Source organism: Gorilla gorilla, chromosome 14 (genome assembly GCF_029281585.2).
Source record: "Gorilla gorilla gorilla isolate KB3781 chromosome 14, NHGRI_mGorGor1-v2.1_pri, whole genome shotgun sequence".
NCBI classification, from domain to species: domain Eukaryota; kingdom Metazoa; phylum Chordata; class Mammalia; order Primates; family Hominidae; genus Gorilla; species Gorilla gorilla.
Window position 1 is genome coordinate 55332729 of NC_073238.2, and position 25232 is coordinate 55357960.

The 25232-nt window shown below is 39.3% G+C and overlaps 2 protein-coding genes across 4 annotated transcripts in view; one reads left to right on the forward strand and one right to left on the reverse strand.

Annotated features, from left to right (window-relative positions):
• ELF1 (E74 like ETS transcription factor 1) overlaps nt 1-577 on the reverse strand; it is a 126104-nt gene extending 125527 nt beyond the window's left edge. The window contains exon 1 of one of the 2 annotated variants that reach the window (XM_055360028.2): nt 29-577. The gene's annotated coding sequence lies outside the window, so the exon portion shown is untranslated. The remainder of the gene's footprint in view (nt 1-28) is intronic. The other variant, XM_055360031.2, reaches the window with a different exon arrangement.
• On the forward strand, nt 178-23065 carry WBP4 (WW domain binding protein 4). Of its 2 annotated transcripts, none has more exons than XM_004054420.5 (10): nt 178-837; nt 1795-1867; nt 4160-4222; nt 4308-4431; nt 7699-7875; nt 10658-10704; nt 11912-11987; nt 15173-15366; nt 19779-19942; nt 21848-23065. In XM_004054420.5, coding segments are annotated over exons 1-10 (1131 nt in total). In that variant the 5' UTR covers nt 178-835; the 3' UTR covers nt 22059-23065. The 2 variants fall into 2 exon arrangements, with proteins under 2 accessions (XP_004054468.3, XP_055216008.1); XM_055360033.2 differs by having other exon boundaries at nt 699-837; nt 15173-15234.
• Nucleotides 23066-25232: the final 2167 nt, after the last annotated feature.

The window sequence follows — 25232 nt, forward strand, 5'->3', positions numbered from 1 at the left end:
AGTGCTATGAGAAACTGCCGTGACCCACCTGACAAGCATAAGCGCCTCTGCCTCCTTTGCTGCGCCTCTCACCACCGCCGCCTCCGAGCTACTGAAGCCGCCGCCGCCACCGCTGCTGCCCACGCGCTCCCGAGCTAGGGAACAAGCCCCATCCGAGCGCGAGGGCGTCGTAGGGGAGAGGAGGGGCGGGGCCGCTCCGCTGCAACAGCAAAGTTTGAGGCGAAGCCTAGCGACTCGCAGCGCCGGTCCCGCAGTTTCACCTCTTTTTTTTTTAACTCCGCCAGAGGACCCCGACCCACAGGTCCCGGTTGCTCCGCTGGTCAAAGTGCGTGCGGACTAGTTGGCAAAGTTGAGAGCGCGACGTCTCTGGGAACAGCTGTTTGCGTTCTGGGCGGAGGCGGCGCGCTGAGCTCCTTGGCCTCGAGCCAGCGAGCCTAGAAGGAGGATGGAGGTTTTGGGCCCCAGGGGAGGACACAGAGACGGCGGGATGGCGCAGGGACTTGAGGCTTGAGATCCCGTCCTTCAGCTCAGGTCCCGTCGCGCTTTTACCCCTTCCCGGTGACCTCAACCCCTTTATACCGACCCCACCTCTTTGGAGCCGGGAGTACCGCCCCGTAGGGGGAGGGGAGAGGAGGCGATTTCGAACGCGGATTGGATCGTCTGGGCACCCGTAGTTGGGAACAGCGGAACGCTGGTCCCGGGGTCTGAATAAGGTGTCCGGATCGGAGGGAGGTTCGGGTGGGCATCGGGCGGCTGGAAGAGCCCGACTCGTCCCGCTGGGAAAGCGCGAGTCTGAGTGGAACCCTGGACGACTTGCAGAGGGGCTGGCGCAGTCATGTGAGTTGGGTCTCAGGCCCTGAACAACGAGGTGTTGTTTCTCTGGGCCGCCCTTTCTCGCCCGGGTCTTCCCCTCCTCTCCTCCCGCCCTTCGGCCGGGGGCGTGACGGACGCGTTCTTAACTCGCTCGGGACCGGCCCCAGACCTGCAGGGCCGGTTCTCAGGGCGGGGTAGAAATATTACCCCGCCGAACGCCCTGGGGTATGGGGCACGGGCTCTAGGGGGAGGCCGGCGGCCGGTTCAGGGGGCTGGTTGGACGGCCGCGGGTGAAGCGACGCAGTGCTCTCTCTACGACGCTGTCGGGGGTCGCACGCACCCCTTGGGGCTCCGAAGCCCCTGAACCCTAGGGTATTGTGAAACTAGGGCTGGGCTGCGGCCTCCCCCGCCCACTGGAAGCGGCCAGCCCTGGATAGCGTAATGGTTTTTTTTTTTTTTTTGGTCGGCCGTCTACGAAGTCCCATGGCTTTTCCAGTTCTCTCTTGCCTTGAGGCTCAAGAACAGTTTGTTTTAACTGATAGTTTGGAAGGAACTACAGTTTTCCCCAGAGTAGTCTTGTACGTTGTTCTCTTGGTGGGAATAACTTGATTTAAGGCAAACTTTATGAGTTTCTTCAGGTTTCCATTACAGCAACCTCCCCCAAAGCCAGAAAGGATAAATGTTCTTCTAAGATGTTCCTTAGTTTTTCATAACGATGACGATAACAAGTGAGGAATTTTTGAAAGCCATTTTATTGAAGGGAGTTTTGTAATGAATCAGATACAGACTTTTTCTACTCCGCTGGCAACAGAATTTCAATTGACTGTGCTCCAACCAGATAAATAATAAAACGACTATATATAACAAGGCAAGATTCAGTAGCAGGGGCATATATTTCAAACTTTAAAAACTGTAAAGCATGCACAATTTAACCTTTTTTAAGTTTTACATGAGCTTAGCCTTGTTTTCTCTCTTTTTCAGGGCGGACTACTGGAAGTCACAGCCAAAGAAATTCTGTGATTACTGCAAGTGTTGGATAGCAGACAATAGGCCTGTATGATAATTCCGCTGTTAGAGATTCTAATAATAATTGTGTTGAATGAAGTGCTCCTTTTTGATGTAAACTCAGTTTACAAAGCACTTTTATGTACATTGCTCTTGCATTTTCAAAACATCAGAAGATTTCTGTCTTCTCAGTCCCCTGTGAAAGCTGTGAGCCTTCTTCCTTTTCATCAACCTAACTTTGATTATATATTAAATTATTTCTCTGTGGCCTTTTGGGAAATGGGCAATGAATAGGTCATATCATTCATGTTATGAAGCACCTATATTATAATGGTGGTGTTCATAATACTGTCATACCCAAAGAATTGTGGAAAGCCCTTAAAAAATAAAAGCAACATTTTTAGTTTTTCTTGTATATTTTGTGGTCTAGAAATAATCAAGTGTATTTAATGCAGAGCTGTGTATCTTTAGATGCTTAAATTTGAAAGAACACCATTATTTCCTTTCTCATGAAACAAAGTAACAACTCTGTTAGGTATGTTGTTTGTCTCAGTTGAGATCCAGTTTTGAAGATGTAAAGCAAAAAGCACACCGCTGATTTTTCTCTCCTCTTGCGTGTCAAAATACTATGTACATACCACATAAACACTAGGGTATCTGTTAAATATATTTTATGTTGATACCGTTTTTACTTGGCAAAGTTGGATGCACAAAGAATAGTAGTCTCATATTTTAACAATGCTGTGGATTTCTTCTGTAGACATTTATTTCCTGTTACCTGCAAGGTGTTTAGGATTTGGATTTTTTTTTGATGTTTTGGTCTTTTTGGATAGTTGCTAAAGTTCTTCATTATTTTACCTAGGCTATCCTTATAAATAAATACCATGAATTTTTAAAACCACACAGATCACTTAAAGTCTCTCTTTCTTGGAGGTACCTAGGCTGTAAAATGAATTTTGTGAGTTATCTAGAGTAAGTAATCCCTTCCAGTGTAGTCTGTCTTTATCTTCTTGAGTTGGTAATACACATTGATTTAACCTTTAATTAGAAACAAAATTAATTTAATTTTGAATGGTCCTTTAATATTGTATTCTTTGTGTAGTGTAATCAACTTTAGGAAACGCAATATATGAAAAACAGGAGGATTATCTGCTTTACAAAGTCACACTTTAAAGATGAATTCATGGTAGTATTTTAGAATAGCTCAGTTAATGCATCATGTAAGATTTGATTGACAGAACTTATTTTGCAGAGCTTGCGAGGAATTTCTTACTGCATTTAACTAGAAACTTGTAATTTAGGGAGCATTTCTGATTGTTTAAATAGATAATTGCGCTCACTCACCAGCCCCTGTCCCCAGTCATCCAGTGGCCATCACTCCCCATAGGTTATCATTTTTTTTCTCATTTTCTTGCCTATCCTTCCATTGTTTCTACATGCATGTAGACACAAGTTCTTATTCCAGCATACATAAAAGGTAATGTACTGTATATATTATTCTGCACTAGTTTTAAAAAATTTAACAGTATGTAACTGGAGCTCCCTTTGTATCCATACATAAAGAGCTTCTTTCTCTCTGTTACAGTAGACTATGAGAATGTACCATAGTTTAACCAGTCAGTCCCTTAGAGATGGATACCGTATTGTTATTGCAAACAGTGCTGCAGTCAGTAAGCTTGTGTATATCATGATTTTGTACATGTGCAGGTATATCTATAGAATAAATTACCAGAAATGAAATTGCTGTGTCAAAGGGTAAATGTATTTGTAGTCTTGATAGATATTGCCAAATTATCCTCCATAGAAGTTGTACATTTTGAACCATTACCACATTGTATAAAAGTGTGTGCTTATAATTTATGAGGAATCTTAAAATACATACTTTTCTCCTAATTTTAAGGAATAAAGCAATAAAATCATTGTTCTCTATGTCCCTCCTTGTGACAAATAGAGCAATAAAATTCTAAAGGCTTTTGATGTTGAAAGTTGTTTAAGATTTTTTTTCCCCAGTCTTTTGGCTTCATGTCATGTTTGAGTCCTCATTACAATCATAGTCACTAGATTAGTCATCAAGGGTACCTTGTATTTTTCTCCATTAATAAGGTCATCATGGTTTATTTTAAGAACCAAAGGAAACCTAGTCAGAGGACATAATAATAAACAATGTAGTTCCCTAGCATCATTTGATTAAAAGGGCCAATTTGCATTAAATTAATGTTTTCATCTTTTCTGCCATTCATTTTAATTTTAATTTTCTCATGTTTATGAGAAAATTATGTTTACTATGAATTTTATGATGTTTATGTAGTTTTCTTTTGTATTTTCTCTTTTCATTTTCAAGAGTGTTGAATTTCATGAAAGAGGAAAGAATCATAAGGAAAATGTGGCAAAAAGGATCAGTGAGGTAATTTAGATTGTTTATTTGCTAATTTTTCTATGCAAATGTCAGTCCTTTATCTCACTTTCACTGTTTTGTATGTCTTACATAGATTAAACAGAAAAGCCTGGATAAGGCAAAGGAAGAAGAAAAGGCATCAAAGGAGTTTGCTGCAATGGAGGCAGCTGCCCTGAAAGCATACCAAGAGGATTTGAAAAGACTTGGCTTAGAGTCAGGTAAAAAAAAAAAAAAAAAAAAAAAAGCAGCCAGCATGTTTTAAAAGTAACATCAGAGGTCAAGCTAAGTAAGCTTTGATTGCTTCCATAAAGAGGTTATAAACTCAGTATACTGTCAGTGCTTTTATTATGCATCATAGCCCTGTTTAGACTATGGAAGTTTGCTCATGCCCTTTTGTTGTACTTTTAATGTTTTATCTTTTAACACCTTCATTCATAGCAGCCATACTACTTTTGTGGTCACCTAATCCTAGCTCTATCCTAGGTAAGTGGTTCATTTCAGAGACACTTTGAGTTTTTTAGGTGTTCTAGTTATTTGGCTAAGAGACACTATTCATTTAAAAATAGGCCTTGCATTATAATTGCAATTCACTGTGTCCATATGGTCAAAATTATGAGTCTTGTATATTTATATGGGTGAATATGTAGTGAATTAGCCTTTTGTGGACAATTAGCAGATTTTACTGTTAGAAGGCAGATATTTACTACTAGAAGGAAGTTCCAGATGAAAGACCTTATTTAAAAAGACTGCATCTATCTTGTCGTTGAATTTAGGCTTTAAACTGGGAAGGTTTTGTGAATAATTCTTCCATATCCGTTTTCCTTAAGCCAGGCATATAGCAGATCTCAGTTGTTGATCTTACCTAGTGGTTGCAGTCATCAGCATGTGATGGTATTCCTCTAATAAAAACAGCTTTCAATTAAGGTTTTAAGCAGAGTACCAGTTAAGTTAATTGGCATTGTGTTCATTAAATAAGAACAGTTGTAGCCAGACTTTGTTATCCTGGACATTGGTAATTAAAAGGTGGGAAAGTTGTTTGGTTCCTTGAGGATAAAGCCATATGTTCATTTTGAAAGGAAAAAGGATTTAGGCATTCCTGGAGAGTTAGGAGTAGATGAGAGTCCAACTATTATCAATTATATGCATTGAGACATTCCATTATGCTGCCCTTTGAGCAAATAAATTTTACCATTTTATATTTAAATGGATTTTTTCCTATTAAATATTACCATAGCCTTGTTTTTCCAAATAGGATATATATTCAAACATACAAAAATGCAGTACAAAGAAAAGAGTTTTTAAAAACTCACTAACTGTTAAGATTTTTTGCAGACCTCTTCTTTAGATCTTGTTTTAAATTACATATTTTGTGCTGCGGTCTATTTGCCGGTTTTATTTTTTCCCTCAGTGATATATCAAATGTATCTCTTCTTTTAAATAATTAGGGAGATGTATCATTTTTATATGGTAGGAGCAGACTTTGGAGTCAAACAGAATTTGCTCTTGCTAGTTATGACTTTTGATTTTTATTAAAACTAAGTAACATGGTATAAATTGCTTATTATGTGACCACACATAACAAATGGTGAATAAATGGTAGCCACTGTTGTTTTGTCTCTGTACTATAATTTATTTAATCTTTTCCTGGTTAACATTTAGGTTGCTTAGCATTTTTCACTGTCATAAAGAGTGCGGCATTAAGCATCTTTATGCATGTATCTTTTTACACTTATTTTTCTCTGTAGGTTCAGTTTCTGGAAGTTACAGTATCAAAGTGTGAATATATTTTATATTGATAGGTAATACCACATTGTCTCCAGAAATGGACTGATGTACATTTTCATGAGAACAAAAATAAGTTTATTAACCCGTTTTAGGAGTAACTAGCCAATCCTTTGGAAAGTAAAGCCATAAAAACTATTTTTCTCTTTTTTTGAAGACAGGTCTCGCTCTGTCACCTGGTTGGAGTGCAGTGGCAAAATCATGGCTCACTGTAGCCTCGACCTCCCGGGCTCCAGTGGTCCTCCCACCTCAGCTCGTCACCAGTCCCAGCGATTTTTTGGTAGAGACGGGGCCTTGCCATGTTGCCCAGGCTGATCTGGAACTCCTGGCCTCAAGCAATCCACCTGCCTGGGCTTCCCAAAGTGCTGGGATTACAAGCGTGAGCCACTGTCCCCCACCAAAACTACCCATTTTTTCAAACCAATGTAAATACCTGATCTATCAAACTAATACTGGATTTGGTCATTCTTTTCACTACTTATTGATCTTCTGCAAAACAACAACAAAACATTTCTTTGAATATTAGCAAAAGTAAATGTTAATTGGCCAGGTGCCGTGGCTCATGCCTGTAATCCCAGCAGTTTAGGAGGCCGGAGTGGGAGGATTGTTTGAGCCCAGGAGTTCAAGACCAACCTAGCAAGATGGTGAGACCCCACCTCTACTACAATATAAAAATAAAAAATTAACTGGGCTTGGTGGTGCGCACCTGTAGTCCCAGCTACTTGGGATGCTAAAGTGGGAGGATTGCTCGAGCTGAGAAGTTCAAGGCTACTAATGTGGGCTATGATTGCGCCACTGCACTCCAGCCTGGACAACATAAGAGAAAAAAAAGTAAATGTTAATTATCTGAATTGTCTTTGTAATTGTTGTCCATTTTTCTATTAGAATGTTTGATTTGTAAAGGATCTTTGTTAGGAATATTAACCCTTTGCCATATTTATTGTAAATATTTTTTCATTTGTCTTATATATGTTTTTTCTTTTTATTTTTGTCATACAGAATATCTTAATTTTTATGTAGTCAAATTTAACATTATTTTACTTTGTGTTCTTTTTGTAACTATCTTTGACCTAGTATTTAATAAAAAGGGGGGAAGGGAGCAGGTAGTGGGGAACAGCTTTACTTTTTTCCCAAATAATTAACCAGTTAATCTAAAAACTTTCTTTTTAAGCATGCTTTATTTCATTTTTTTTAATATATATATAGATTTAGGGGGTACAAGTGCAGATTTCTCATATGCATATATTGCATAGTGATGGAATCTGGACTTTTAGTATACCCATTGCCCAAATAGTGAACCTTGTACCCAGTAGGTAATTTGAAAACCTCTTTTTTTAATGATCTGTCTTTTATCCTCTGATATGAAATACCAGCCAACCTGAAGTTGGCTCTGTATCTGGACTATTTTGTTTCAATTATATGCTTGCCTATTTCTATGTCAGTTCCACACTGCTGGCTGTTTTTTTAACCCGTAGTTTTAGAATAAGTTTTAACACCTGGTAGAACTAAATTCTCCTTTTTCTTTTTATTACAGTTTTCCTGCCCTTACATGTTTATTTTTCCGAATGAACTTTATAATAATGTGTTAAGTTCTCAAAAGAATCTTATCAGGTTTTTGATTGGAATAACATTAATGTTTTATGCCAGCAACCATAAAAAATAATAGTTACTATAGCTGCTTTACCCTTCTCTCATCTCTTTAGAAATTTTGGAGCCAAGCATAACACCAGTAACCAGCACTATCCCACCTACCTCGACATCAAATCAACAGAAAGAAAAGAAAGAAAAGAAGAAAAGAAAAAAAGATCCTTCAAAGGGCAGATGGGTAGAAGGCATAACCTCTGAGGGTTACCATTACTATTATGATCTTATCTCAGGAGGTAAGTCATTTAGGCATAAAACTGGTAAAGAACAGTGTCACTAGTAGAATAGAACAATTTATTTTATGTTAGGATTTTTATCTAATATTGGAGCACTTTAAATAATGAAAGACCAATTTTTCATTTTTGCCCCAAAGGTAAGAAAACTGTGTGCCCTTTAAAAAGGTACCCTTCTCATAGTGACTAAGTGTCATACTTAGTCAAAGCCTTTGATAATGACTTTCTTACAAATAAACTATAGCTTTATATTTTCTCAATAGAAACTTCTGTAAGTATAAACTACATGGAAATAAAGAATTTTGCATAGAAATAAGGAATTTCAAATCCACTTCACAAATTGTAGGGGTACTTGAAATAAAATATTCTACAGTAGAGATTTTCTTCTGGGAGCCAGTAACTGATTTCTTTTTTCTGTGGCTGCCTTGATTGATTTGATATTGTTACTGAAAAATGGCATTATATATTTTACTGGAAACTGATACCCAACAGAAAAATACACAGTGCCATGGCCAGATGCAGTGGCTCATGCATGTAATCCCAGCACTTTGAGGGGCCGAGGAGGGTAGATCACTTGAGGTCAGGAGTTCAAGACCAGCCTGACCAACATGGTGAAACCCCATCTCTACTAAAAATACAAAATTAGGCTAGGCGCGGTGGCTCACACCTGTAATCCCAGCACTTTGGAAGGCTGAGATGGGCGGATCACGAGGTCAGGAGATCAAAACCATCCTGGCTAACATGGTGAAACCCTGTCTCTACATAAAAAACAAAAAATTAGCCAGGCATGGTGGTGGGCACCTATAGTCCCAGCTACGTGGGAGGTTGAGGCAGGAGAATGGCATGAACCCAGGAGGCGGAGCTTGCAGTGAGCCGAGATTGGGCCACTGAACCCAGGAGGCAGAGCTTGCGGTGAGCGTAGATTGGGCCACTGTACTCCAGCCTGGGCGACAGAGCGAGACTCTGCCTCAAAAAAAAAAAAAAAAAAAGTAGCCAAGCGAGGTGGCTCATGCCTGTAATCCCAGCTACCTGGGAGGCTGAGGCAGGAGAATCAATTGAACCCAGGAGATGGAGTTTGCAGTGAGCCCAGGTCGCGCCATTTCACTCCTTCCTGGGCAACAAGAGCGAAAGTCCATCTCAAAAAAAAAAAAAGAAAAAAAAATACACAGTGTCGTTTTACAGTAACAATATCAAAAACATCTTTTTTTGTTTTTCCTAAAAACTAAATGTATTTGGTGTTTTTACTCCGTATACATTTTGGAATAAATTAATACACTTATTCTACATTTATGTAGCATCTTACTCTCCAGAGTCATAAAATTTAGCGACAAATAAGTAAGCTTGATAAAAGGAGGAATTTTAAAGTGCTGTAATAGAAGTGTAATTAAGATTATATGGGAACTCATAATAATGTTGAATTCATTGTGATTATGTAGCTTTGAGAGATTACCATAGGAATTACTTTAGAGCTGATCTCTAAATTAAGATAGGGATATCAGGAATGATGCCTTACTCACCATTGTATTCCTAGCGCCTAACATAGTGCCTAGCACAGTGTAGACACTCTGTGTTTTGATTAAAGAAGACTTCAGTAGATAATTAAGAGGTACAGAAGCCACACAGAACAATATGAACCCCAAAAAAGGTTTGAAAGTATTGGGAAATAGTGGTCGAGGTAAAACATGCAGTTCTTTGAAGACGTCTTAGTAGAGTTAGACTGGAAGGTAGATTGGAGCCATCTTATGGAGGGCTGAGAGAATGATGGTGCCATTTACTTAAATACGAGATAAGGAACTGAAAATAAGTTTAATGGGGACAGTAATGAGTTAGATATGTTGAAGTTGAGGTACCTACAGAATATTCATATGACAACTTTTGGTAGCTAATTGATGGTTACAGTATGGAGTTGAGCAAAATTGAGTCTGGGGATGTAGATAATATGTTAACCTTTAGGAGTATATGAGATCACAAGCAGAGAGAATAGAGCAAGAAGTAAAGAAGGTGAGTGTTACATATATTAAAGGAATGGATAGAAGAAAAGCCAGCAAAAGATGGTTAAGAATGCTAGGAAGGTAGGAAATAAGATCAGAGAGTTAATCATGAAGAAATCCTTGGGCTAACAATCTTACTGTAATGACTATTATCATTAGGATCATAATTACCTTTGGACTATGTAGAAATATTAATCCGTTAGAGTTTGCACTGAGCTTTAAGTGACATGCGTATTGTAGTTTAGCAATGAAGATATCATAAATGATTATGTACTAGCAATTAGAAGTCTGTCTCAAATTTACTTACAAACTGTTATTTCGTTTCTCCCTTCCAATGCTTATTGCTTGCTTCTCTTTTTTAGCATCCTACTTTATATACTCTTCCTCTCCATGATACATGTTTTTAATTTCTGCATACTAGTTGTTCGTCTTCTGAGTCCTTACTCAATTTATCTCTCACTCTCCCTTACCCCAAGATATCAAAAGGCCTTTGAAACTTATCAAACCTGAATTCTGTGAAACCTTTATGAGAAGCCCTGCCTGGCTCTAAAATTCCCGTGGAAGTTCCAGTAACTTCTAATCCCTCATTCTGTCCTTTCTTCTTGGTTACATAGCATTCACATATATTGTCTGCACAGTACTGGGATGTATGTTCTGTTTTATTTTTCAAATATGTTTTAAATTGTAGACCTGTAGTGTTTTGTACATAATGACTGTAAATTTTGTCCACATTTTTTAGAAAGTATTTTTTTAAAGCAAAAAGATTTTATAAATGCAATATATTTTGCTTTAAGCATCTCAGTGGGAGAAACCTGAAGGATTTCAAGGAAACTTAAAAAAGGTAATTGAAGCATATTAATAGTGTTTTTGTTTTATTCTTTACAGTGATTCGTTTCTTAGGTTTTTGTAGAGTTTTGCTAAGCAACTTTATTTACAAATACTCCACTCCCTCCACCCCCAAACTGTGTCCTTTTTTTTTCCCATAATGCTTTTGTTAGAAGGCTGGATGGAGATGAAATAGTGATATCTGGCCGGGTGCAGTGGCTTATGCCTGTAATCCCAGCACTTTGGGAGGCTGAGGCAGGTGGATCACGAGGTCAGGAGTTAAAGACCAGCCTGGCCAAGATGGTGAAACCCTATCTCTACTAAAAACTACAAAAAAATTAGCCAGGCGCAGTGGCAGTTGCCTGTAATCCCAGCTACTCAGGAGGCTGAGTCAGGGGAATCACTGGGACCTGGGGCGGCAGAGGTTAACAGTGAGCCGAGATTGCACCACTGCACTCCAGCCTGGATAACAAAGTAAGACTCCGTCTCAAAAAAAAAAAAGAAAAAGTACTGATATCTACCCAAAAACTGCATTCAGGGCAAATATTAGTTGGTTTGCCATCAGTTGCCATTCACATGTTCCTGTCCATTTGGAAGGAATTGTTCCTGGCTTTCAAAGGTGAGACATCCACTGCTTGAAAGTTGGTTCTTTATTAGCAAAAACCAAGCTTCCTGGCCATGATTAGTACTACCACCCCTAATACCCAGGTGTATTAGTCAGTTCTTGCATTGCTATAAAGAAATACTTCTGAAACTAGGTAATTTATCAAGAAAAGAGGTTTAATTGACTCACAGTTATGCAGGCTGTACAGGAAGCATGGTGGCATGAGCTTCTGGAGAGGCTTCAGGAAACTTATAATCATAGCAGAAGGCCAAGGGAAAACAGTCACATCTTACATGGCCAGACCAGGAGCAAAGGGAGGTGCCACACACTTTTTAATGACCAGATCTCAGGGTAGCTTGCTCACTATTTTGTCAATAGCACCAAAGGTGGATGGTGTTGAAACCATGAGAAACCACCCCTGTGATGCAGTTACCTCCCACAAGGCCCCATCTCCAACTTGGAGGATTACAATTCTACATGAGATTTGGGTGGGGATGCAGATCGAGATGATATCACCAGGTGTCAGGAGGAGAGGCAAGGGTGGCTGACTCTGTCTGAGTTATTCAATAGAAAATCATGGTTATCCTTAGTTTATGCTGGGTTTTTTTCCTCCTATTAGACAGCAGTGAAGACCGTTTGGGTAGAAGGTTTAAGTGAAGATGGTTTTACCTATTACTATAATACAGAAACAGGAGGTAAGTATTACCTTTGATTATCTTAACTGTTTAAAATTGTACCTGGAACTGCTTATTGGCCTGCTGATTAATCATCTGAACTTGGAAATTTTAGTATACAATAAACATATTTGTGTAGTAAGCAAGAATTATTTTTTGTAATTTAAAAACAATACAGTGGAAAAGCAAAAAGATTTCTATTCGTATTATGTTGTGCTGTTCACCAATGTTATTCTCAGTTGATATTGCATTCACAAACTTAAAAATAGAATCACTTTAGCTTTGTCTGACATTGCTATTTTTATAATTATTTTAGAAATATAGTCATTACCTTGGAAGGTAGCTTAGAGATCATCTGGCTCAACTTGCCTTTTCCTTTTTAAAAATAAAACTGTGGCCGGGCACAGTGGCACATGCCTGTAATCCCAGCAGTTTGGGAGGCCAAGACAGGTGGATCACCTGAGGTCAGGAGTTAAGCGACCAACCTGACTAACATGGTGAAACCCCGTCTCTGTTAAATACAAACAAATTAGCCGGGTGTGGTGGCGCATGCCTGTAATCCAAGCTACTTGGGAGGCTGAGACAGGAGAATCTTGTACCTGGGAGGCGGAGGTTGTAGTGACCCGAGATTGTGCCATTGCACTCCAGCCTGGGCAACAAGAGCAAAACTCTGTCTCAAAAAAAAAAAAAAAAAAAAAAAAAGTAGGCCGGGTGCAGTGGCTCATGCCTGTAATCTCAGCAGTTTGGAAGGCCAAGGCGGGCAGATCATCTGAGGTCAGGAGTTCGAGACCAGCCTGACCAACATGGTGAAACCCCTTCGGTACTAAAAAATTACCCGGGCGTGGTGGTGGGCACCTGTAGTCCCAGCTACTCAGGAGGCTGAGGCAGAGAATCACTTGAACCCAGGAGGCAGAGGTTGCAGTGAGCCAAGATCACACCACTGCACTCCAGTCTGGGCAACAGAGCAAGACTGTCTCAAAATAAAATAAAAAATAAAACTGAAGCTATTTAGTAGTGTCTAACAAATTAGTAAAAGTGAAAATTTAACAATGTTTCAGTTGCATAAATACTTACGAAGCATGCATAAATACTAATTGTTATCTAAAACTTTTTTTTTTTGAGACGGAGTCTTGCTATCGTCCAGGCTGGAGTGCGGTGGTGCGATCTCGGCTCACTGCAGGCTCTGCCTCCTGGGGTTCATGCCATTCTCCTGCCTCAGCCTTCCAGGTAGCTGGGACTACAGGCGCCAGCCACTTCGCCAGGCTAATTTTTTGTATTTTTAGTAGAGACGGGGTTTCACCATGTTAGTCAGGATGGTCTCGATCTCCTGACCTCGTGATCCGCCTGCCTCGGCCTCCCAAAGTGCTGGGATTACAGGCATGAGCCACCACGCCCGGCCCTAAAACTTTCAAATTAATGTTTCATCTAATTTAACATCATAAACAGTTGAATTTATCAGAACAGCTATAACATTAATGTAACTTTAGGAGAGGCTTGTTTTTGTTTTTTTAATTCCTGTTATCATTAGCTCATTGCATAGCATTAAATCTTTAAGGAAGAAAAGGCCCTTTTAACCTCCAAGTAGATATTTAGCCTGCCCAGTTATAGCAATGTTTATATTCCAGTACAATTGAAGGTTGAGATTTTTATACATATAAAATAGTATAGTGATATAATATAGCTTTAGAGTTAGACAGATCTGAGTTCAATGCACAGCTTCTTTCCTTACCAGCGATGTGACTGTGGGCAAGTTACTGAGCCTATAGTCACTCTTCAGTGAGATAGAATAAACATACATGCTCTGTAAGGTCATGAATGTCATATGTCATAAAGTTCCAATAACAGTGCTTGGCACATAGTAGGTGCTAAATAAATTACTCCCTGAACTGGCATGGTGGCTCACACCTGTAGTCCCAGAACTTTGGGAAGTTGAGGCAGGCGGATCACTTGAGGTCAGGAGCTCGTGACCAGCCTGGGCAACGTGGTGAAATCCCGTCTCTACTAAAAATACAAAAATTAGCTGGGCGTGGTGGCGCTTGCCTGTGGTCCCAGTTACTGGGGAGGCTGAAGCAGGAGAATCGCTTGAACCGGGGAGGTGGAGGTTACAGTGAGCTGAGATCATGCCAAATAAATAAATAAAAATAAATAAATTCTTGAAAGTTCTATTGTTAACTTGTGTGAAATGTGGATTAGGAAAAGTAATGTTTTTCATTAATCCTGCCAAGAACTCTGTATTAATTAAGGTGCTGTATATATTGATTTGCCTTGAATGATTTTGGTTTATTCCTGGACCAGAATAATTACTAACGGCAGCCCCTTTTACTCTTAAAACTCTCCCAGTTGAAAGTAGGGAATTAATTACAAGGTAATTAGAAATATTATTGTTTTACTAAAAGCCCAATGAACCACTGGATGGCAGTAGAGTTCAGTCAATTGAGATTCCCATTGCTGTCCCCCTCCCACCAAACCACCATAATAAAAATGAGAATTTATATTCACTTAGTGCTTCACAAAGTAATTTCACTCCATGAAAATCTTAGGAATTTTTTCTTTTTTTAAATTGAGACAAGGTCTTGCTCTGTCGCCCAGACTGGAGTGCAGTGGCACAATCATGATGCACTGCAGCCTCTATTTCCTGGGCTCAAGCAGTCTTCCCACCTCAGCCTCCTGAGTAGTGGGTACTGCAGGAACATGGCATGATGCCTGCTAACTTTTTAATTTTTTGTAGAGACAGGTTCTCGCTATGTTGCCCAGGCTGGTCTCAAACTCCTGAGTTCAAGCAATCCTCCTACCTCGCCTTTTCAAAGGGTTGGAATTACAAGCATAAGCCAGCACACTGGGGCCAGGAAAGGAAATCTCTGTGATAAGTAAGTTTCAGGAAATCTCTTGTTAGCTCATTATCAATATGTTTCCTGAAATTGGTGTCAGATAAACTGTGAACCGTTAGAAATATCACCCAGTTCTTAGGTCTCTCATTCCACTGGAGTTATAGTTTACACATCTAGTAAATCCGGGCTGTTTGAAATCAATTTCTGAAAGATACAAGAGCAAGAGGTTTGAGAACTCTGTTATCTTCTTGATCAAGAGATAGTATGAAATACGTACAGTATTGTCATTTAATAATTGTAAGTGATAAATGTTATGTTGAAATTACATCTGAATAGAATTAATAACTAAATAACATGACTTTAAAATGTGTTGAGCAGAATCCAGATGGGAGAAACCTGATGATTTCATTCCACACACTAGTGATCTGCCTTCTAGTAAGGTCAGTGAAAATTCACTTGGCACCCTAGATGAATCCAAATCATCAGATTCGCATAGTGATTCTGATGGGGAACAGGAAGCAGAAGAAGGAGGGGTCTCTACAGAGACAGAAAAGCCAAAAATAAAGTTTAAGGTAGGTTTTTAAATTTTACTCTTCACATCAAATTTTTTTTTTTTTTTTTTTTTTTTTTTTTTTTTTTTTTTTTGAGATGGAGTCTTGCTCTGTCCCCAGGCTGGAGTACAGTGGCACTGTCTTGGCTCATTGCAACCTCCACCTTCCGGGTTCAAGCGATTCTCCTGCCTCAGCCTCCCGAGTAGCTGGGACTACAGGCGTGTGCCACCAAACCCGGCTAATTTTTTGTATTGTTAGTAGAGACAGGGTTTTACCATGTTAATAATCAGGATGGTCTTGATCTCCTGACCTCGTGATCTACTTGCCTCGGTGTCCCAAAGTGCTGGGATTACAGGCGTGAGCCACCACGCCCAGCTGACATCAATTTTTGAAAAGCTCTACAGACCTTAAGTCTTCTGATAGAACATAGAAATTAAGACATATCTTGGCAACTGGATAAATAAAACCGGGAACACTCAGGAGCCCATGAGTCAAAGCAGAGAAGACACATTATTAGCATTGAGCAATGGTTGCGATTGTTGGCCTGAGAAATGTAGGAAAATCAGAGTTCCTAAATACCTAGGCTACACCTAGGATCTTGTCATTGCCTGCAGTTTCTCTACCAACTTCACAAATCTTGATGGAACTTAGAGTAAGGGTTATGTGCAGTTTACAGAGGAGCAGCAGCAAAGCCTTCGTTGTAATTGCCATCTCACAATGATTATAGCCAGCCAGATTTAGGTAATCCAGTATCCAACTTAGGATAGAAATGATTAATTTCTTTTCGTCAAAATGAATGTGTTCCAACAACAACAACAAAAAAATACAAGCCAATAACCCTGCTGAACGTAGATGCAAAAACCTTCAACGAAATACTGGCAAACTGAATCCAGCAGTACATCAGAAAGATTAATACACCATGATAAAGGGATGCTTTATTCCAGGGATGAAAGGATGGTTCAAAGTATGCAAATCAATAAATGTGATTCACCACATAAACAATTAAAAACAACCATATCATATAATCAGCTCAATAGATAAAAAGCATTTGTTAAAATTCAGCATCCTTTCTTGATAAAAACCTTCAGCAAACTAGGCAGAGAAGGAACATACCTCATAATAATAAAATAATAAAAGCCATATATGAGGCCGAGTGCGGTGCCTCATGCCTGTAATCTCAGCACTTTGGGAGGCTGAGGCAGGAGAATCGATTGAACCTGGGAGGCAGAGTTTGCAGTGAGCTGAGATAGTGCCACTGCACTCCATGCTGGGTGACAGACCAAGACTCTGTCTCAAAAAAAAAGAAGAGCCATGTATGATAAACACACAGCCAACGTTATACTGAATGGGGAAGCATTGAAAGCATTCTCCCTAAGAAAGCAAGGATGCTCACTTCAGCCACTCCTTTTCAACATAATATTGGAAGTGCTAGCCTGAGCAGTCAGGCAAGAGAAAAGTAAAAGGCATCCAAATTGAAAAAGAGGAAGTCAAACTATCTGTTTGCTGATTAAATGATCTTACTACCTAGAAAACCCTAAAGACCCCTCCAAAACACACGTGGATTTGATAAGTGACTTCAGTCATGTTTCAGGATACAAAATCACTGTACAAAAATCAGTAGCATTTCTGTATACCTATATCTATATAATAATGGTAAAACTGAGAACCAAATAAAAAACTCAGTCCCATTTGTGGTAACTACAAAAAAAAAATCTCGGAATACATTTAACCAAGGAAGTGAAAGATCCCTACAAAATGAACTACAAAACACTGATTAAAGAAATCATAGATGATACACACAAATGAAAAAACATCTCATGCTTCTGGATTGGAAGAATCAATATCACTAAAATGACATACTGGCCACACCAATCTACAGATTCAACACAATCCCTATCAAATTACCAACTTCATTTTTTACAGAATTAGAAAAGCCAATTCTAAAATTTATGTGAAACCAAAAAAGAGACTCAATAACCATAGCAGTCCTAAGCAAAAAGAACAAAGGTGGAGGCATCCCATTACTTGGCCTCAGACTATACTCCAAGGCTGTCGTAACCAAAACAGTGCAGTACTGGCATAAAGATAGGCACATAGATTGATGGAACAGAATAGAGAACCCAGAAATAAAGCCACATACCTACAACCAACTGATCTTCAACAAAATCAACAAAAATACACACTGGGGAAGGGATACCCCATTCAATAAATGATCCTGGGAAAACTGGCTAGCTGTATGCAGAAGAATGAAACTGGACCCCTACCTCTAACCATGTACAAAAGTTAAGATGGATTAGAGACTTAAATGTTTAAAGATCTGAAACTATAAAAACGCTAGAAGGAGGCCAGGCATGGTGGCTCACACCTGTAATCCCAGCACTTTGGGAGGCCGAGGTAGGCGGATCACCTGAGGTCGAGAGTTAAAGACCAGCCTGACCAACATAGAGAAACCCCATCTCTACTAAAAATAGAAAATTAGCTGGGCGTCCTGGCGCATGCCTGTAATCCCAGCTACTTGGGAGGCTGATGCAGGAGAATCACTTGAACCTGGGAGGCGGAGGTTGCAGTGAGCTAAGATCGTGCCGTTGCATTCCAGCCTGGGCAACAAGAGTGAAACTCTGTCTCAAAAAAAGAAAAAGGAAAAGAAAAAAAAAATCCTAGAAGGAAATCTAGGAAAAACTCATCTGGTCATTACGTAAGCAAAGAATTTACGACAAAGTCTTCAAAAGTAAACACAAAAATAAAAATAGACAAATGGGAGGGCCTTAATTAAAAAGCTTATGCACAGCAAAAGAAACAATTAACAGGGTAAATAAACAGCCCACATATTGGGAAAAACTATTTGCAAACTATGCATCCAACACAGGACTAATATCCAGAATCCGCAAGGGACTCAACAAGAAAAAAACAACTCCATTGAAAAGGGGGAAAAGGACATGAACAGGCGTTTTTCAAAAGACACACAGGTGGCCAAAACACATGAATAATGTTCAACATCACTGATCGTCAGAGAAATGCAAATGAAAATCACAAAGAGATACCATCCTACACCAGTCAGAAGGCTGTAATTAAAAAGTCAGAAAATGGCTGGTTGCAGTGGCTCACACCTGTAATCCCAACACTTTGGGAGGCTGAGGCTGGCAGATACTTGAGGTCAGGAGTTCAAGACCAGCCTAACCAACATGGTGAAACCCCATCTCTACTAAAAATGCAGAAGAAATTAGCCGGGCATGGTGGCGCATGCAGGAGAATTGCTTGAACCTGGGAGGCAGAGGTTGCAGTAAGCCAAGATCATGCCACTGCCCTACAGCCTGGGTGACAGAGCAAGACTCTGTCTCAAAAAAAAAAAAAAATCAGAAAACAGATACTGGCAAGGATGCAGAGAAAGAGAAACACTTATACACTTACTGAGAATGTATGTTGGTATAACCTTTATAGAAAACATTTCTCAGAGAACTAGAAACAGAACTGTTATTCAATCCAGCAGTCCCACTTCTGAGTATCTACCCAAAGGAAAAGAAATCATTAAACAGAAAAGATACTTGCACTCATATGTTTGTAGCAGCATTGTTCACAATAGCAAAAAGTAAATCAACCTAAGTGTCCGTCAGTGGAGGATTGGATAAAAAAAAATGCGGTATACACACACACACACACACCATGAAATACTACTCAGCCATAAAAAATGAAATGATAGCTTTTGCAGCTATGTGAATGGAACTGGAGGCCATTAACCTAAGTGAAATAACTCAAAGTCAAATACTACATGTTCTCACTTATAAGTGGGAGCTAAACAGTGGACACACATGGACATACAGAATGGACTAATAGACAGTGGAGACCATAAAAGGTGGGAGGGTGGGAGGGAGGTGAGTTGAACATGTGTCTATTGGGTTTGTTCACTGTTCAGGTTATAGGTACACTAAAAGCCCATACTTCACCATGACATAATATATACATGTAAGAAATACGCATTTGTGCCCCCTAAGTTATTTTTTAAAAGATAAATTATAAGAAAAGGAAAAAAATTACAAAATACAGGTAAACAAGGACAAACTCCCTATAATCTTGCCACCTCCCAGAAAAATTCAACAGAGCCACAATTATAAAGGGAGTCACTGTTGGGTATGCAAGTAAAGCAAGAAAGCAGAAGAGAAGTTAAGAGAGCCCTGTTTATATGTCCTTAATTGTAGAACTTAAGACATTAAGGTGATGATTTAGGGAGCCTTTGTCATGGTATATCAACATTTCAGACATGGAAAACCTAATCAAGCAGTAAAGTTCTTCTATGTATATTTATTGTGTTATGTGCAAATTTGAGTTAGTGAATTATTGTTTATAAATCTATAACAATACCTTTAAAAGCTTTACATTTTATTTTTGTCTTGGTAGTTTTGCTTGGACTGTATTATTTTTTGGCTTTTACATTTCAGGAAAAAAATAAAAATAGTGATGGAGGAAGTGACCCAGAAACACAGAAAGAAAAAAGTATTCAGAAACAGAATTCATTAGGTTCAAATGAAGAAAAATCGAAAACTCTTAAGAATTCAAACCCATATGGAGAATGGCAAGAAATTAAACAAGAGGTTGAGTCTCAGTAAGTACCTGGAGCTTTAATCCCACTGTTATTACAAGTGATTTTTACATCCCAGTACTTCCCTAAATTGCAGTAAGTAATTTCAAGGATGCTGTGCTTATTAAAAGTATAGCTTGAGGCCAGGTGCACCCCTGTAATCCCAGCACTTTGGGAGGCTGAGGTGGGCGGATCACAAGGTCAAGAGATGAGACCATCCTGGCCAACATGGTGAAACCCTGTCTCTACTAAAAATACAAAAATTAGCTGAGTGTGGTGGCATGTAGCTGTGATCCCAGCTACTCAGGAGGCGGAGGCAGGAGAATCGCTTGAACCCAGGAGGTGGAGGTTGCAGTGAGCTGAGATCGCGCCACTGGACTCCAGCCTGGCAGCAGAGCAAGACTCCATCTCAAAAAAGAAAAAGTATAGCTTGGCCGGGTGAAGTGGCTCACGCCTGTAATCCCAGCACTTCAGGAGGCCAAGGCAGGCAGATCAACTGAGGTCAGGAGTTCGAGACCAGCCTGGCCAACATGGCAAAACTTTCTCTCTACCAAAAAAAAAAAAACTTAGCAGGGAATAGTGGCACACATCATGTTCCCAGCTACTTGAGAGGCTGAGGTGGGAGGATTACTTGAGCCCAGGAGGTTGAGACTGCAGTGAGCCATGTTCACACCACTTCACTCCAGCCTGGGCAACAGAGTAGGACCTTGTCTCCAAAAAAAAAAAAAAAAAAAAAAAAAATGTAAAAACTAAATAGATAAGCAAATATTGCAGCAACTCAAGTATTACTCAGCAAAGTACATTTCTATAGGATTCAGTGTTGCTATTTACTTTTATAACTTAAAACAGCCTATGATAACTGATAGCAAAGAAGGTCCTTGCTGGCCAGGCAGGTGCAGTGGCCCACGCCTATAAGCCCAGTACCTTGGGAGGCTAAGGCAGGAGGTTCACTTGAGCCCAGGAGTTGGAGGCTGCTTTGAGCTATGATGGCACCACTTCACTCCAGCCTGGGAGACAGAGCAAGACTCTGTCCTAAAAAGAAAAAATTCTCGGAATAGATTGCCTTCTGCAGAGCTCCATTCTCCAAATAGGACGATGTGTGTTTTTCAACAGGTTTTATGCTCTCAGCTACTTAAACATAACGATCTTTCTGGTCCATGTTCCAGAGTCTCATAGATGGGACTGATGGGTGTGATGTGACTAATTTACTCTTTCACAGACCAGTTGACTATCTAGGGAGTACGGTACTGTGATAGGCTCTTTTTAATCAGGTGCTGATATCAGGACCACTCAACTGATTATTTATAATTAATCATGTGGATGGTTGAAGGGCTAGTTCTTAGCAAAGGAGTGCTAGGCATACAGCTCCATTCAGTCTTCTACAACAGGAAAATGAGATCTCGACTCGCTGCAACCTCTACCTCCCAGGCTAAAGTGATCCTCTCACCTCAGCCTCTTGAGTAGCTGGGACTGTAGGCACATGACACCATGCCCAGATAATTTTTGTATTTTTTGTAGCAATGGGGTTTTGCCATGTTACCCAGGCGCATCTCGAAACTCCTGAGCTCAAGTGATCCTCCTGCCTTGGCCTCTCAAAGTGCTGGGATTACAAGCTTGAGCCACCGCACCCAACCCCCTTATCCCTTTACTTGTACTGCTTATATATAAGCCCAAGCATTTTCTTAGATAATGCATCCTTTGTGCAACAGGAATAAATTAATACATAGAACTTCTCCCAGCATTTATCCACCTGAATAAGTGCTCAGTATCTTAAATAATATTGTAAAGTCAGTATTTTAAAGTAGTTCCTACTCCAAAATGAGCAACTTCTAATGTATTGTCATTAGAAAGCTGATCTTGGGGCATTGGTTATATGAAAACGTTTGTCTTACCCTGTCAAATAGAGTTTTATTTTAACTCTATTTCCAGTGAGGAGGTAGATTTGGAACTTCCAAGCACTGAAAATGAGTATGTATCAACTTCAGAAGCTGATGGTGGCGGAGAACCCAAAGTGGTATTTAAAGAAAAAACAGTCACTTCTCTTGGAGTTATGGCAGATGGAGTGGCCCCAGTCTTCAAAAAGAGAAGAACTGAAAATGGAAAATCTAGAAATTTAAGGCAACGAGGTGATGATCAATAGTTGCAGGAGAGCTTTTTGTACATGCTTTTAGGACAGAATGGAGACTTATACATCCAAAGTTTATCTGTGTTTGTTTGTAAGTATTTTGATGCTAAAAATTTAGATTTATTCTAAATGTATTTGATGTGAATTAAAATAAATATTTTTTCATGTGAAATTTATTTTGGTTCCTAAAATGGAAGCCTACCGCATTGCATTGTAATACAGTGTATTATGTTCAGTGTTTAAAAACTGCTAATTAAGTCATAATTTAAGATGCTATGTATCTGTTATTTAAAACATGGAGAAACAGGGCCTTTATTCCATTCATATTCATATGAGCATATTTATCCTGCATTGAAAGTGCATTACTTTTGCACATTGATATTAACTGTTGTCCAACAAATAAGTATCGGAGTACATGAGAATATTCACAGCCCAGTGATGATTTGGTTCTGAGGCTGATGTGAGAAAGCTGATGTAAAAAATGTATGCATATTGGCTTACCTTACTCAATTTAAAGTCAAAAGCCAACAGCCAGGAGCAGCCAGCAAACGTTGTTTAAGCATTTTAGTTTGAACCAGGCATTGTGTTAGGAATCCAGGGATAAAGATGAATGAAATGTATTTCTGTTCTTCAGGAGTTCACATTCTAGCATATGCCTTTTTTCCCCCAGTCATGCACTCTTTTTAGCAGCCTTATATGTACTAGAAAAGATTTTTTAAAGTTTATTTAAAGCTGTGTAGATGAAGGCTTGATCTAAAATAGTATAAGGTCCCCAGCTTCAGTAAAAGTTTTTAGTGTTTACTTAAATTAGTAATTTCTCACTTTCTGTCTGGTTAAAATGTCTTAAAAAGTAGAATTTTCTTCTTTAATCCGTTTAGTAGTTACCTCCCTTTTACTTTTCAAATTCACAAAATTACATTTCTCATAAATTGTATAGTATTTAACTTATAGTTAATATTTGTCTTTTTAAGATGACTGTACATGTAAAAAAATAGCTTATTAAAAACTTGATCAAAGAATAAGTTAAATATTGTTATTCTAATTCCAGTCAGAATCACCTTAGCATTGGTGAGATAGTATTTGGAGATTTGTCTTTGCATTTTTTCAGTCTACTTTTTGGGTATTTTATGAATGTGAAAGCCTAAACTTTCCCCTTCATTAGGAAGAGATACTTTATAACTCTTGATAGCCCATTCATCATCTAGGTGAGCAATGCATTCTGGTGCTTTACTCTTCTCAGGTGGAAAAAATAATGGACTGTAAATGCAGTGGTCCTATACTTTACCCACATTTAGCTCTTAAAAAATACAAAATTGAAGGCATTTTTAAGATTAGACCTCATGTAAAGTTTCTCTTTGATGATTTTTAAAACAATCTCCTTTACTTTTGAAAGTAGTATTCTCAAAAACTGAAAGCAAGGTAAATCTCCGTAAACAGTATGGTTATAAAGATTGCTCAGAAAAGACTTGATAATAACAAACACCAATATTTTAGTAAATCAAGTCATGAAAAATAGTAATATTCCATCTGCTTTGGAGGAATAGAGAACATAACAGCTTTTAACTTACTTGGATGTTTTCATAAGTGTTTGATGTCATTTCCACAATTACCTTTCGATTGATAGATAGATAGATAATGAAAGTAATTTTGTAATAAATATAAAAATCCAAATAATAGAGAAATAAGTTTTTAGAAAATCTCGGTAATCTGTCATCCCCTCTCCATGACCACTATGGGGTTTTCCATTTTTCTCAACATGTTAACACTGGGTATATATGGGTAACCCTTATGACATCTGGACCTATGAGGTCCACTATCTGAATGAAACCATATTCAAAGAAACATGATCCAAACAACCAAAAGTAGTTTTTGTTTTTTTAATGCAGTTTTTAATACATTCCAAGAACTGTACTAGGGGAATCAACCCTACCAGATATTTATGAATTAAAAATCTATAAGATACAGTAAAGGCCAGGAATGGTGGCTCGTGCCTGTAATCCCAGAACTTTGGAAGACCAAGGCAGGCAGATTGCTTGAGTCCAGGAGTTCGAGACCAGCCTGGGCAATAGGGCAAAACCCCATCTCTACTACGAAAAATAGAAAAAGTTAGCTGGACATGGTGGCATGCGCCTGTGGTCCCAGCTACTCAGGAGACTAAGGGAGAATCACCTGGTCCCAAGAAGTCAAGGCTACAGTAAGTCATGAACATGCCACTGCACTCCAGCCTGGGCAGCAAGAGGGAGACTCTTGTCTTAAAAATAAAATACTTGCCACATTTATGTATATTATATATAAACTAGAGTTTGTTTCTGGATTTCTTTTATTGTGCCAGTACCATACTCATTTAATTACTGTGTTTTTATAGTCTGTTTTAACTTCTGGTACAGCATATATCCTTATGTTACTTCATACTTTGAACTACTTTTTCAAGATATTCATAGAAATATCCACTCATTATATCAAATAACTTTTTGTCAAGTTGTCTTCCCTACTCCCCACAAAAGAACTCCTTGTGATTTTGTGCTACACTTGAGTTGATAATAATTGCCATCTTTCTGACATTCATTCTTCTTATCTATCAGCATGTGTGTCTTTTCATTTAGTCAGTTCTTTCATGTCTTTCTGAAGTTATGTAGTTTTCTCCATATGGGCCCTGCACATTACTTGAAATGTAAGCTCCCAGGGCCAGGCACAGTGGCTCACACCTGTAATCCCAACACTTTGGGAGGCTGAGGTGGTGGATCACGAGGTCAGGAGTTCGAGACCAGCCTGTGCAATATGGTGAAACCCCATCTCTACTAAAAATACAAAAATTAGCCAGGCATGGTGGTGCGCGCCTGTAGTCCCAGCTACTCAGGAGGCTGAAGCAGGAAAATCACTTGAACCCAGGAGGCGGTGGTTGCAGTGAGCCGAGATCATGCCACTGACTGACCTGGGTGACAGAGCCAGACTCCATCTCAAACAAACAAAAAAGAGCTCCCTGAGGGCAAGAGCTTTGTTTTGTTCACTTAATTTCCTGTACTTTGATGTTTTGACATCTTAAAAAGCTTGTTGGCCAGGAAGTGGATGCCTCTCCCGGGGCGAGCCCCTTCTTAGAGATAACTGAGGGCTCCCTTGAGCACTCTTTCTTATGCAAACCAGCTAATCCCTAATCTGTAGCCACACCCACCTGGTCTAATTCACACATCA